Source organism: Tauraco erythrolophus, chromosome 9, assembly GCF_009769465.1.
Source record: "Tauraco erythrolophus isolate bTauEry1 chromosome 9, bTauEry1.pri, whole genome shotgun sequence".
Lineage (NCBI taxonomy): Eukaryota > Metazoa > Chordata > Aves > Musophagiformes > Musophagidae > Tauraco > Tauraco erythrolophus.
The window spans coordinates 38,743,138-38,758,583 of record NC_141473.1 but is presented as its reverse complement, the minus strand read 5'-3'; the positions used below and the strand labels follow the sequence as shown (position 1 = coordinate 38,758,583).

The window sequence follows — 15,446 nt, the reverse complement described above, 5'->3', positions numbered from 1 at the left end:
ATTAGAGCATGCCTGGATCAACTGGACTCAAGAACTTCAATACTGATTAAAAATTATTAGCTGTTCTGTAGGTAGCGCTAACATTCGATAGATTGCATAACTTAAAAGCAGGGAAATAGGGGAGCCACTTCATAGAGAACACTGACAAGTTTTTTCCATTATGAATTGTCGTTTGGAAAATATTAATAAGGAAATTTGGAAAAAAGTGCCCTCTAATTGGATTATAAAGGAAGAGCTGTTTCAAGCAGTGTCCTAACTTTGTTAAAATACAGTAAGTGGTTATCTTCTCCTTGTCTTTACGCTTACTTGTAGTCTGGCGCTTACTGCTTGGGAGTAAGACCTTCAACGAAGCACTTATTTTGAGAAGCTTGCGTTTCGTATTTTTATCTTATCTGGAGCCACGAGGGCAACTACAGCAAATACCTCCGGCACATCTGTCACGCAGTGCAGAACACATCTACTAAAAGCTACTATGCATCTGTGGGTTGTGCAACTTCACGGTGGAGTGCAGAAATCTTGTGTAATTGCAGGTATTTTTAGCAAGGGAGCCGGACCTATTCTGTGAAATTACCATAAAGAATCTCACCAGGAAGACAATATACTTTCTTTGAATACTGTCTGGAGCTACTCGCAGTAAAAGGCTCCTTTTTGCCTCTTAGACTTTCTTCCGTCTCTGAGGAAGAGTGTGAGTATGTAACACAGGAAGAGTCAGTGGTGTGCCGCCCTTAAAGCTGTCAGTTTTGTTCATCTGGTTTGCTACCTTATTTTCACACAACTGTGTTAATATCTGCTGCAATTACTACAGGATTCATAACCTGCCAAAGCAGTATCATGTGCAGTGCTTCCTTTTGATAGTATAGTATTGCTTTAAACACATAAATATAACTTTAAAAAATTAAATTACTACTGCTACGGAAGGCCTGATGAATCTTTTGTAAAGCTAACGGAAAAATCAGCAGGTTCTGCACCACCTGCCTGTAACAACATGAACCAGTCACAAGCCACTAACAGGAAAACAGCAATGACAGAGCATTTGCTAGATTTTCTAGGAGTTAGGCTTTACTGGAGTAGATTCACCCTTCTGCTGGAGTATAATAACTTTTTCTACTGGTAGAAAATGGAATGTTTATGTATACCTCTTCTAATCTTTGGCAGCTGCTTCTTAAGTTTATATAAAAATAACTATTCGTAAGGAAGGGTGTTTGGAAACTCTCTGTAAACAGTGTTGACATTGCTGGGAATGAGAGGTGGTTCCTGACTGTCTGGAGATGGATGGATACTTCTTCATGGCACGTCAGAACCCCTGTTTGCTTTTTGTGACTGGTCCACTTCGACTGTGGGCTTTCACCGAACCATGCAGCTGCAGACCTAACAAACAGAGATGAGGTACACCTTTAAGATACTTCCGGAAGGTATTAAAAGTCAGTACCAAATGCATCTCCTTCACCTTTAAACTAAAATGCTTCTTTTTGGCTTTTTATTCTACTATGTGGCTATCAACTGCCACATAAATGAAATGCCACACTATGAAAGCTTGTGCTTTCATAGTTGCTACTGTATTCCTTGATCTCTCATGAAGTATTCAAGTCTACAGAGTTCTTCTGCTGATTTAAATTTTGTTGCTGTTAATACAGCAGTCACAAAACTCATCTTGCATTTACAGGTACGGGGTTTTTTTTGAGGGGAGGAGCAGAGGGGAGCAGATATTTAAGCAGGAACCACTCCTTTCTTGTTTAAAAACAAGTTACTTCAGTTTAGCGCCTTTCTTAAAATCAAGTTGCCTTTTGTACCACTTAAATTATTAGCTACTGAACAAGCTAAAAGACCTCTCATCTCCTCTTAATACTCACCCATGTGCTTGCTACCTTAACTTTTGAGGCTTCTGCTAGCTTTTGCAGCTTCAGTCCTATCATCTTAGTATATTTTTACGTGGGAAATTGTGACAATTCCATAGGGAATCCCAAAACACTGCCATGAAAAGAATCCAGGGTAACTTGTCTTGACAGACCAAGTCTTCAGAAAGTGCATCTAACTCGCTGCTCCGTGCCACCCCCTCCAAGGAAGGGGATACTCGACTTGGTATTGAAGCTAACAGGGAGCGCTCAAGGTGAACTCAGCTGACGGCTATAAAGAAGGCATTCAGAAAAAGCTGTTGTAGGGAACAAAAGTGAACTTCGGGCTCTGCCATCATCTCTGAACAAACTTCCCTTTCACCTGACTAGACCGGCCCTTGTGTGTGCCACGAGGTCAAAACCTAAATCTCTGAAGGTAAAGTTGAAATAATTAAGGTTCATTGGTCTACTGTTGAAAATAGTCATCTTATATGCTTCAGTATAGCTATACAGTCATAACCAGGGTTGTTTTGTGGTTGTATTAACCATAAACAATTCAAGGAGATGACTTTGCACAGAAGGAAGATAAGCTAGCGGGAAGAGTATCCGTTACGTTCACAACAAAAATGCCTTCCTGCTGCTCCAATACTTGATCAATTAAAAATAAGTCATTTTAGATGAGATTCGTTTTAGGTTTTGCTAAGTAACTCCACAAAGTTCATCCAATTGTTACAAACTGAACAGTACAAGCATATTTTGATTTCAGAGTATGCATGTGAATTGTACTGGTGCAGTTACTGGCTTTAAGATATACTTTGAGTTATCTAGTGCAGTACAACCTCTTCCAGCTGCAGTGCAAATGAGCTTCTTTTAGACATAATGCACTTTCTTTATAGCCGAGCAGAAGAAAAATCCTTGGACAGAACGTAGTTGTTGCTAGTTCCTGTTTAAACTGGCAACTCCTGCTCTTAACTTTGACGTGAGGGGCACTGGGGCTGACTGCATTAAGCTGCTTTAAATGATTTAAAATACTAAGTGGTAATAAAAAAACACACCCAAGTGTATTCTATGTGCAAGTACAAAACTTGTATAATGGGAATTTTAAAACATGAAATAGAATTTTGAAAAAACTCCTCAATGTGATTACGTATTTAAGGAAAGCATCCCTGTCCCAACAACCTACCTCTTGCTTGATTTTTATTAAATTTTATGACTGATGAGCATACCTGAACCTGTCGATCCTCTCCTCGTCCACGAGTGATTACTATAATCAATAACAGTGCAAGAACGGCGGTGCTGTGGATTTGGCTGAAAAGACAGTTCAAGTTATTTACGTTTGCATGACAATTTTAAACATCAAGATTATAATACAGCTACAAACTACTTAAACATAGGTATTCCCTTATTCATAAGATGTAAAAGCTCTGTTTAGACCTTCACAACAAGTTTAAAGAGGGTTAAATCAACTTTAGGAGTAGAAAATACACTTTTTTAACACCCTGACTTAGAATGATCACTGGGCCAGTTAAAGGCATTCTCACCACTTCTGGAAATTGTTCTGTTTCAAACCAGATTTTAGAAAGTTTGTACACTCATAACTGCTAGGTCAAGGACGTTGAAGTTTTACACAGAGACCGAAGAAGCAGCTATTTAAAAGCTATTGTTGAAATTACAGCTTTTAAAACTTAGATAAAAATACTTCGTTAGACAGGACAGGATAGCAGTAGATAGGACAGGACAGCAGTAGAGTACGTGTTTCAAGAAATTAAACCAAGAGCATTTGATGCTGAAACAGACTGGATATTAATAATACAGCAAACTTGTGCAAGAAAGCAATGAACACTATCCTACCCTTGTGTTTCTGCATACAGCTGCAGGAATGACTTCTTAATGCCTATGCAAAACTTGAAAGTGTCCTCTCCTACCCCATGGCTCTTCTCAAGCCGTCGCAGAAGAGGCCAGATGACCAGTGCAGTTACAGATAGAATGTTATACCTAGAGTAACACTTAGCTTTTTCCCCCCCATAGCATCTCAAATGTGGACTCTTCGAGAGAAGTGTAGTACCACCAGCTGCTTACGGGGAGGCTGTGGGGAGCCTCAAATGGCAAACTTGATGAACTCTCTGGCACTGATCACCTGTGACGTTTGGTTCTGGAGTAATTTTTACCCATGTTAGTTACCAAAGCACCGTATGGAGTAACTAAGGATGAGTTGGTACACTTTGCCATGCTTTACCAAGAACGCGTTGGTGGTGTTAGGCCTGGAGAAGTGATCAGGTAAGAAAAGCTGCTCCTGCCGCTGCTGGTGGGGATCTTCGTGTGTCGTTACGCTGTGAGCTCGACTTGAGTTCCCTCGAGGTTTCTGCATTGAGGAATAAGTTATGGCTACTTCTAATTGCAGCAGTACATCTAAAATAATTAGCCTAGGAATTAAAGCTAATTTTCCACCTAGTTATGGGGAGGAAAACATTCTGACATTAACTGGAATTGGTTAGGGTTGGAAGGGACCTCAAAGATCATCTGAATTAAAGCATTCAACTATGGGTGAAGCTGTTAAGTCAAATTTGATACAGCATTTTTTGTGCATCTATTTCAGTTGCTGTCACAAGATAACAAGTTAGAACTCCTGGGTTAGGTAATTAAAATTTTAGACTATCCAATAATGAAATTGTTGTGCTATTACCGTTTGCCTCTGGGATCCTGCAGTGCTCACGTGCTCTTTGGTGGCAGTAAGAGGTGGCAGAAGATTTTTTCGGCTTAGCGGCAAGGGTGAGGTCAGCTGCTCGGGTGCGGTCAGACTGAAACGCACCAATAAAAACATACAGTTTATATGTTTGGCATCGTGTACACATACAATATTGTCAGTCTGGCATTATGTAGACAAACTGTTAAAACTAAGAATTGCAGAATTTTGCTATGAGGCACTAGTGTTAGGGCTGGCTGTTGGAGACTAGATTGAAGAGAGTTCTGCAGTGGGTGAAGTCTGGCAGAAATCGTGATAATGGGTGTACAAATAAGCCAGTTGTAGTTAAAATGCACCTCATCCAGTGCATTTTGAAGGAGTGCACTGAGCAGCTGGTACTGCAGAATAAAGGTCTGTGTATACCAAAGTATCTTCGTGGGCAGTTGCCATACAATGGCAGAATCTTGTCTGCCCATTTGCAGACACAGCATTATTTTCTGCTCTTTGTTCATATCCTTTAGGATGAAGTGTTGCTTACTGCAACTTCAGCCCAGCAATTGAAGACAAATGAGCCTAGAAAACAGCAGTAGGCTGCATTTTAAGCAGAGCAAGTCAAAAAGCCACGTAATGCAAATGCATATTGTAGCTCTTTCACCCATCACAGGCGCCAAGTAAAACGTGGGGTAAAATAAAGCTTCGACCTTCCCTATATTTTGAACGTTTGAAAGAACAGGGATAAGTATTTTCTAGATACAGCCTTTTCATATGAAAGCCTTTTCACATGAAAGGTGTCTGTACACTGTTGTGTGTTTGAAAAGTTCTAGAAATGATCCGGAGGCCTTAGCTCTATCCAGGTTCTGGAGTTGACAGAAGGATGTTCTGCAAGAATACATTTAGAAAAGCTTCAAACTATAATCAGCATTTTAAAAAATACTTTCCTAGTGCTCTCTACGTACATTTAAACACATATGGTAATAAAGAGATGTTAACAATTGTTAAATTGATCGAAGACTGAGGAAAGGGAAACAAAGCATAAAGTATCACAAGTAGAAACAGCAGTTCTGGAGGGACAAGGAACAAGTCTCTAAACAGTACAAAAAAAGGAATAGGCTGTATGAGTTTATAGGTAACTGCAAAGCTACAAGGAAACTACATCCATTTAAAACATCAAAATAAAAAAAAATATAGACGGATATTAAACCATGCCTTGTTTCCTAAAATCCTGTAGTCCCCTTGAATGATCAGTCAGATCATTATGCCAACCAAAAATAGCATATTCTAGATGTGACAGTGGGTTCACTGAGTTCATTAAGAGTCCTCTGGTCAGCTATAGCCTATCTAAGCACCTTCTGTGTAGTCCAGTCTGGGCTAGGATAGCAACAGGCAGTTTGACCTCCAAAAACTGTAGGCTTTTAAGTTCATCTTGAAAATAGGCTATAGAAAGAGAAAGCTGATGTCAAGCAAGATGGTGGTATTTGCTTTGCTCGTACTGGACAGACTGAGATCTATAGTTTGTGGGCAAAACGACCTAAAGGTATGCGATTCATTGAATCGCAGCTTGTAGCACAGTAAACATCAACTTCAGCCATTCGCCTTTCTCAGGGGAGATTGTGCTTTAATGGGCAGTTAGTTACTTTAATGGAATAATGAAAAACAAAATCAGTTCAACTGAATGCTTTTTGTATAAGCTGAGTTAAGGACGTGGTTGAGTCCCCATAAGGGAGGTGGTTGAGTTCCCATCCCTGGATGTGTTTAAGAAAAGGGTGGATGAACTACTTAGGGATATGGTTTAATGGGAGATTAGGGACGGTTGGATTGGATGATCTCTAAGTTCCAACCTAGAAAATCTATGAAATCTATGAGTTCCCTAAATATGGTAACTTGCAGGGAGAAACTGTTTTTGAAACGTACAGTCGAGTTCCCCTGAAGACATCGTCCACAGACACTGGGGTCCCGGTATGAGAGTGGCTGGTGTTGATGGGATGCAGGGTACGGGGTGGTGGGTTTCGCCGTCTTGTGGAACGTGACAGGGATGACGTGCTGAGCTCTAGGGGATGATTTGGCTGCACTCTGGTAGAGAGGATGGAACTAGAACCTGGCCGTTTGTCATCCAAGTCCCTAACAGAAGAATCACAAAACCAAGAGAGATGTGGTCAACATGACTGAGACCTACGCTGTTATCAAAGTACTCATCTACATGTGACATTAATAATACGTGTGGACAGAGATGATGTGTTTTATTTTTTTACATAACTATATAAAGTGATTTACAGCCAAATTAGAAAAGAACAGGAGATGGAAAAGAAAAAAGAAGCTTTTTTTTTTTTAACTGAACTATAAACATTCTGATTGAAGATTCCAGTGTAAAAGTAAAAATTAATCACAGAACAGATTAAAAAAACCAATGCTGTAAACACCAGTTTTCACACCCATAGCCTAGATCTGACACAAGTCTGCTTCTAGGAACTGAGCAAATCAGTTTCCCTATCCACTTCTGAGCTTCATCTCTTTTCAGGATGTCAGTTAGGGCTAAGAGTAAGGAGACAGCTCTTCACCAAGTGATAAACCAGCAGCAAGACAAGGGAAAACCTGTGCTAGAGGTATACTGTTTTATAGAGGACAAATCAATAAACAAACAAGCAGGAAAATAGTTGAGGATTGCTTTCTCCAGCGTAGAAAGTTATCTCACAATGTTTTGAGTTGAATCCCTGTCACCATGAGAGTGCCCTACTTCACAACTGACAATCTATAGTTCTTACAATGTTTTCTCCATTACAGGCAGATTCCTTTGCTGTAACTGGATCCCATGTATCACCATCAAGCCCTTTAGATTACAGTGAGAGCCACTACTTGACCCTTGAGAGACATTTACCTGAAAGTTTAAAAAATAAATACTTGAATTACTGTTTGGCAGTGACATACACACCTATTTACACATTTTGTTCTTGTAATTTTGGAGGAAACAATTTCTTCTATGACATCCAGACATATACTTGGTTATATTCTTTCCCCATCTAAGATAGGCATGTTAGTATTCCATTTTTCTTGCAAATGGTAGTGCTTTAGAAAATATATCCTACTGTGCTATGTCATACTTAATATTTTCCAACTGAGCTTCTCCTTTGCATGACAAGGTCTTCCAATAACAGCTATAATCAGCAGCTTTATGAAACTAATGATCAGTGTATGTTGATGTCAATTTTATGTCAAGAACAGAACTGCAAACTCCTTTTGTGGAATACAGACTGATCCGAAAACCCATCAAATCCCACCCACCGTAACGACAGCAAACAGAAAACACCAGAGCATTCGTTTCTCCAGCATACATACTTGAGGTGGTTTTCTCCTCTTTTTGCTTTTGCGGCCACATCTGGTTTTTGGGCACTACGCATGCAGTAAGGGGAACATGAGGAAGGGAGTAGAAATAAAGGAGAAAGAAATAAATAAGAAGGAAAGAGTTGAATTAAAATGGAATAAACAGAGATAACACTTCGGAGCTCACCACTCTAGGAGCAGATCATGTAAAGCAGATTATACAGTTAAATTCAGTGCCTGAGGAAAAAAACTGTTGTCCAACTGCACTGAGATTTGTCATCTATTGCCTGATGAGTTAGCTATAGATAAGCTTGTGAGAGCTGGATCTCACACATGCAATCCTCGATCTCACAATTTAGTTCCAACACTACGGGAATGTAGAAAGAACTCCATTATTAATGAACAGTCACCACACCGTTGTCCAGTAAATATATAAACCACCAAGTTTTCAAGAGAAAAGTAGGGATTAAAACTTGTAACTGAGGAATATTAGAACGTAAGTTTTAGGAAGGACAGTCAGCATTCAGACACAATCCAAACTGGTTCTGTATCTAAACGGTTCCCCGACATAGTCGGATCTGTTTGCTTAGGTAGAGCGGCACTGAAGGTCCCCACACAAACGAGCTGGCTAAAAACACCTACCAGGTTTGATGTCACTGAGGGCGTTTTGGTTTGTGGCACACGAGGTAACAACGCTGGCAGAGGATCAAAATGCAAAGGGCTTCCAGCATCTGCTCTGATTGTTTCTACTGCTAGGATGTTTTTCTCGTCGTCTGTGCAAAGCAACAGAGAATTCCTGTAAATACAGACTTGGCATTGCTTGCTGTGCCATGAATCCAAATCTTTTAAAAGAGGGTCCTCTTGGACACTAAGCTCTTTTGAAGGCATGTCTCACACTGTTAGCAAAATAACCTTTTTTTTTTTTTTAACCCCTGAAGAGATTATTCCCAAATACATCTCTCTCATTGCACCCTTGCAAAATTAAGTAACTGAAATCCCCTTTTTGACTCTTCAGTTTCACTGCGATCCTTACCAGAGGCTGACCCTTCCCATTGTCTGCAGATTAATTCTTCCATGCAGCCCAGGACTTCACTCCACACGTCGTCAAACAGAAATGTAAGCACAGAATCCTTCATGCAGGAATACGGAGAGACAGGAGGAAACCCCAATTTCTGTCTACCAGAGGACAGTCCCATTTTCCTCTCATGCAACTCCTCCTCCCTGTAAAAGTGCAAGCGTTACCTGTATCATAAACACATTTTCTTTGTCTCCTATATTTTGTTGCATTTACTTAATAGGATTAAAACATCAGCTAAGGCTGCATTTCTCTTCTATTTTCTCTTAAACTGAAATAGGTCAAGGCAGCTGGCCGAAGAGCTTGAAGACACTACTTCAGAAGAAGTTTTGTATTTATCACACATTATTATTTTCTGAGAGCTGATAGTTTAATAAACAGCAATACCAAATAACAGTCTAATACTGAAAGAAGCAAGCTTCTGTACACTGGGCACTCGAACCTTTATTTCTTCCAGAATCTACCACTGACCTAAACGAGAAATGACTGGGACAATCACCTTGTTTCCACACCTTGGTTTCCCCGTACAGAATGACTATAAAGGATACTTCACAAATAATTTAGCAAGGAGATCAAAGTTCCATTTAAAAATAAATATTAATAGTTACAGTGATATTTGTTTATCAGATGGTAAGGCTCCATATCTAAGTCACTACAGAATTCTGAAGACAAGAGAGAGGAATGTTATTGCTCGTGACTGTTTAATGCCACTCTCAGCCTGCTGCTCCAAAAGCCAGGAGTTCAGGGCACAGGCTTAATTCAGTTTCAGACAATTAGATGTAATCAATGGGAGAAGAGAAAAAACGTAATTCACAGGAGCAAGTGGCCTTTGCTGCAGACTATTCTGCAATGCAAGAGGCGTTCTGAAGTGTGAAACTTGGAAGACAACTGCTCAAAAAGGTTGATGTTCATCTGCCGAAAGAAACTTTACATAAGGGAGAAAATAATACTGATGCAAGCACAATTATTATGGCTTTCGGATCTGCTCCCTGAATTAGCACTTAACATCAAAAAGCTACAAACCTTGGGGAAAAAAGGCGATGCCACTCAAAAAAGCTATAATACTTCTACCGTTATCTTACAGAGACAGCAATATTGTTTGCTGCAGCAATGGCTCTCTGGCCTGGCCAAAGCAAGCCACCTATCAGTTTGAATCTCATGCTCCATGCAGCTAAGTAGCTTTATTTTTCAAAACCAATTAAGTAGTTAGCAACTGACAGTACCCTCCAGAGTCCTCACCCAGGCCGTATGTTCATATTCTTTGGGTGAATCAAGTAAAGGGGCAAAAAGAATCCTCTTTATGCCTCCCTTAATCCCTTCTTCCTAAGATAAAAATAGTCGTAATGACTTCTTGGCAAGCATCAAATCCACTCTAATTCTTAAATTACCACTAAAAATCGGGAAAGGTATAATTCCACCCAAAATCCTAGGACAAAACCAAAGCAGCGCACTGCTAGTGCATGACAAACAACAATGAATTTGACTTAGTATAAAAAATAAATGGCGTTTAAACAAGCTTTATTAAATATGTCAGTACATAGCAGCCTCTTAGTTATGATGGAGTGAACTACTTCTACCAAGCACAAAAATGGCTAGTATGAAAAATTACAAAAAATTTAGAAAAATAATTTAGCAAAACAAATTGGGTTAGGAAATGGGTTGGGGGAATTTCCAGTGCCCTGGCAACCTCAGGCTTGTGAAAGTTCTCTAGAGGAAAGACACAAAAAAAATAAATCCATCAAATCCTTTATCAACTAACGTCAAAAACAAATATATATATATATATATCTTATCAGCAGGAGTTCCAGGACACTGGAATTAAGTAGCTGTCTTAATATTCAATACCTACACGTCTCTGTGGTCAAACGCTAAATACTCCTCCATTACGCCTTCGGAGACAATTACTCCATCTTCACCTTCTTCGCCCTCTGGAGAACACAAGGTCGGAGACTTGGAACGCTCAGCCTTTTTGTGAACGGGAGTAACAGAAAGAGGTACCTTCTTGCCAAAAACACCAAATCTGAACAGGTGACCGTTGTCAGAAAGCAGAAATGAAAATGAGTTGTTACTCCACGTCAAACAGCAGCGTTTGCAGAGCTGAGAGGCTGAGACACGACATGGTATTTAAGGACAAGCAGCAGGGAGGCCAACAAATTACGCATCACACTAAAAGCTCTTTTGGTTTGGATATTTTTACTTCTCGCTAAGGAACTTGAAACTTCAGAAAAAAATTCAAAGCTCATTTTAAAACATTAAATAATAAAAGTAGTACTAATGTAGTGCTTTGTATTTTTGAAGTTCTATACCAATATAATAGATGATTAACAATAAACCCAGCTACAATACACACATATTCTGAAGAACTCAGCATCAGCAAAGGTATTTCTATTTATTGTACTGTAGTTAGCAACAAGCATAGCTACGTAGCCTTGCTATTCTGAATGTACCACTTTGAGTTAAAAAGACAAAAAAGAAAAAGCATGCTGTGTTCCAAACAGCCTAACAGGAAGGAATTAGGTTTCACTTTTTAAGAAGTCACATTTTCACTGCAGTCTACTGAGAAATAAATTACCTTCCCACTTTGGTACGGTCTGGATTACCCACTGGTACTTACTCATTAGAATCCTTTTCTCGTGGTGAACTTACATCTGAGGAACGTAAGCTGCCCGAAGGCGAACTTGAATACCATCCGTACCCTTCATCTGTGGGGATCACTATCTGCTTCCCCACAACCCTGCCGTGGCAAAAGCAAAGGAGAAACGAATCAGAAAACGTTGAAAGTGAGATTATTGAAGTGTGTAAGAACACGCAGCAACAAATCCTAAAAATTCTGTAGGGAAGCTGTATGGTTTTCTTGGTGTTAGTTAAATGTGGTTTCAGTTTTTTTCCCCAAGTACAGAATGCTTCAAGTCAATAAGAAAATTTTGTTTGTTTTTTTTATGCTCTGCTAATTGTAAGACTTTTGAATATAGACAAAACTGTTCAAGTACACCTAATGAAGATTTAAAATTCAAGTTTACAGATAGCTGTAAGGACTGCTGAGCTAGGGTAGGAAAATTTAAAAATTATTTTAAGCACCTAGCTTTTAGCTGTACCGTACATCTTTTCTAAGAGAATTTTGCTGTGTTAAGGCCAAGTCAGTTGCAAATAGCAGTAACCCTCTGGCAAGGAACCAGATGTGAGAGAGATAGCAGAATGTTTATTACTAACAATGGCAGGCAGACCACCAGAGTGATCTTTTTATCTGTTTCTAATTGCATAAAACCACCCTGCTACTGACATTGTTTTAAAAGCAACTGTTTCCATCCCTTTTATAACTCTGTGATGGTACTAGTCAATTAATAGATGGTATTAGCCAATTAATAAAATACCTGAGATGAGGAAAGTTGGATGTCCACTGGTGGCATTCTTCCCGCAGTCCCTCAACGTGCACGTTTTCTTTCTGCTCGTAGAGAAGCTCATCAATTTGTCTGAACATTTGCTGAACTTGCTGTGTGGCAGCTTTATCAAATTCCTAGAAAGGAAAGTTATCCAATAAATACCTAGTGAGTAGCATTCCGAGGGGTTTTTTAGTTGGATTTTTTTATAATTGAAAAAGACAACTATTTGTTTAAAGCGTACCAGGACTGATTGAAACAGTTCTATTTCTTTTGCACAGAAAAATATTAACTTTAAAAATTTCCCCCTGGAGATGATGCAGACTGCTGTTAGGACTGATGGTAGCTACATGAAAAGCTTACACTGACAACAACAGAAAAACTATTAAAATATCCTGAAATATCTGTATGATGGTACTAACTTAAAGCTATAGTAATTTACATGAAAGAAATCAGAACAGGAAGGATAAAATTCAGTGACATTTTGATGACATGGAAAATCTGTTGCTCACAATGTCCATAGACAACAGCAAAACAAAAAGCCGGGCGGAACACTGTGAAAGCGAAGGATGTTCAGGACCTTCATTCCATGTTCTCCTGTAGCTAGAAAACGGGGTCAGTTCTGGGGTAATTTACATCTAAACTGTTCCATCTCACCTCCGAGAAAGCAACAGCACACTTTGTTTTAGGAGATGGGGAAAAAAAGCAAATATTTCCAAATGAAAATAATGTTTTAGGGGCTTACTATATTTTAAGAAACATACAAGTAGGCAGAAGTTTGATAAACTCACACCACGTGTCTGAAAGTCACCCACTCACGTTTGAGATTATACAATAACAGCATTTATTATATTCTATAGATACAGTTATGCATGAAATGATTTGCATTTCCAAAGTTTTGGAAGGAAATGCAGAATATTAACTCAATAATATGATCCTAATGTGTTTTGATCTGAGAGAAAGGAACGATGGGGAAGAGGTGAAAAAGATGTTCTTTCTGTCATGATTTCTTGACAGGTCCCATCCTCCTTTTTATCCTGAAACGTATTTGCAATGGTATTTCAAATGTTTTTCTACTCACTGTGCTACATTTGGCTTAGATGAGGATGTTTTACTCACATCATAGCCCCAAGAGAGGACTGAGCTGTCTTCGGTGGAAGTGTCAGCGTAACTCTGACTGGCAGCCCAGGAGCTCTTATCATCAGCTGGAGTAACAGAAGGGTCATCCGTTTCCTTCCAGATTTCAGACTTCCTGAAACGCACATGTTGAGGAAAAAAAGGAAGAAAAGAACTCCAACGACAAATAAAGTGGGTAAGTAAACTTTTCTTTCTGCACAAAAAAAAAGCATAGATATATCAAAACAGGTCTTAACAATGATAGCGTTTTCATAAGGTAAATATTTATTTCAGAGGCATTTAAGCAGAAGCCATAGTACAGAAGTAATGATAAAAACTGTAACCTCCTAATAATCTCATTGACATAGGAAGTATAGAGGCCAAGAAAAACAGAGATTTTTTCCAAAAATTATCTTCGTTAAGCTACAGACTATTTCTAATCCCAGTGCTACCACTCAGGAATTATTTTTATCTTTTCTCCTCTTGTTTCTGCCATAAAATTAGATGACCCAGGCTATTTGCGAGCTGGGAACAGAACACAGCTACACACTCTTCCTATTACATCTGAAACAGGAGGGACATGTTCTGAAACGATACGGATGCGAGGTGAAGCCTAAGCCTGCCAACTGCATGACTTGTGTAAAGGTAACGCAGCACAAAGGTGCCTGGTACAGCCGTCGTCTGCGGACAGAGATTCATTTTATGTCACGACACCTACCTTGAGGTCCCGCCGTAGTTTTCCGCCGTTGGTGTGGCTGGGCACACCTCGGCTCGTGGTTCTGGCAGAGGATGGTGCCGCAAGGCATGTTTTGGAAGTCCTTGTCTAAAACGAGAAGTGGAACTCGGCATTACTTATAAGAATAAATATCTGCAGAGTTCCCAAGCTTTACAGGGTTTTTTTTCTGCTTTTCAAGGAATGCACTCATTTGCATACCAGAGCTCATTTTTTATTATTAGGCGGCTAATTCTTGGTACCAAAGCTTCAGAATTAAGGCATCGTAACTAAGCCTAGGCTAAACACGGAGTTAAAGGTCTTTGATTAAAAATCAGTGACTTCCTTTAAACTTAAAATGTTGTTGTGAATCGGTCTACAGCTCTCTCAAAGCAGACACAATGTCATTCTCTCGGTAGGAGACTTAAATAGAACACGAGTAGCCACCAAACTACACACAGGCGAGTCAGGAGAAATAGTATTTTGCCAGTTTTTTGTTTTGTCAAAGTTTAGATGCCTAGGAAGGAGGGACAAGAGAAGTCACAGTAGCTGGACACAGAAGGAGAAGTGCCATTGCAGGAACAAAAGTCCTGTCCCAAATACCGGCTGGAAGAGCCTTACGAAGCTCGCCCTTCTGTCATTCCTTTGCTGGTCAGAAAAACCGACAGAATTAAACACCAGCCGCACGGCATCGAAGTAACTGCCTGCCACAACCGATGTGTTTGTTTGAACCTCTCGCCCCCCCAAAAAGCGCCTACGCATCAGTTACCTCTCGGCTCAAAAGCCAGGCCCGAACAGGGGGTAACGACGCTCTTACACTGCGTTTTTCCCGCTGGCCGGGATCGGACTTAACCCGTTACCGGGGCCGCCCTTACGCCGGCCGCCTCCCGAGGCAGCACCGCCGGCCGCCGCGCCGCACGGCGCTGGGCCCGCACCGCTCCGCGATAAACCCGGCCCCCCCCGGCCTCACGGGCCCGCCCGCGGCTCCGGTGCCCGCCCGCGTCTCCGGTGCCCCGTGGCCGCCCCGTACAAGCACAGGGCCCGGTGCTGGGGCTGCGGGCAGGCCCGAGTGGGACCGGGGCCTGGCCAGGGCGGTGGGGACCGGGACAGCGGGATCGGGGGGGGAGGCGGCGGCGGCGACTCACGTCTCCAGCGCGCCGGGGGGCACCGGCTTCCGCGCGTATCGCGAGATCATCCTCAGCTCCGCCGCGTCGCCGCCGCCGCCCGCCGCCGGCCCGCCGCCGCCATGACGGCGTCCCGCCCCCGGGGAGGCGGAGCGCCGCCTCCCGCCTCCCGCCTCGGCCCGGCCAGGCCCGGCCCGGCCCGTCGCGGCGCC

At 41.1% G+C, this 15,446-nt stretch overlaps 1 protein-coding gene across 1 annotated transcript; it reads right to left on the bottom strand.

Moving 5' to 3' along the window:
• Window positions 1-1,294: 1,294 nt before the first annotated feature.
• On the bottom strand, window positions 1,295-15,322 carry FAM149B1 (family with sequence similarity 149 member B1). The gene is made up of 15 exons (XM_086616337.1): window positions 15,256-15,322; window positions 14,117-14,221; window positions 13,402-13,534; window positions 12,277-12,419; window positions 11,520-11,639; window positions 10,755-10,925; window positions 8,864-9,051; window positions 8,473-8,603; window positions 7,846-7,899; window positions 7,275-7,387; window positions 6,427-6,633; window positions 4,516-4,630; window positions 4,069-4,194; window positions 3,059-3,140; window positions 1,295-1,368 (listed from the first exon to the last, which is right to left on the bottom strand). The coding sequence occupies exons 1-15, from the start codon at window positions 15,303-15,305 to the stop codon at window positions 1,295-1,297; spliced, it is 1,812 nt and encodes a 603-aa protein (XP_086472463.1). The 5' UTR covers window positions 15,306-15,322.
• Between the last annotated feature and the right edge of the window lie 124 nt (window positions 15,323-15,446).

Excerpts from the sequence above, each read along its gene's own strand:
- FAM149B1 (XM_086616337.1), bottom strand. The coding sequence starts at position 15,305 with ATGATCTCGCGATACGCGCGGAAGCCGGTGCCCCCCGGCGCGCTGGAG. Across the intron at positions 10,926-11,519 it reads CGAGAAAAGGATTCTAATGA|ATTTGGTGTTTTTGGCAAGA; the intron begins GTAAGTACCAGT and ends TCACCTGTTCAG. Across the intron at positions 6,634-7,274 it reads CCTGTAATGGAGAAAACATT|GGACTTGGATGACAAACGGC; the intron begins GTAAGAACTATA and ends TTCTTCTGTTAG.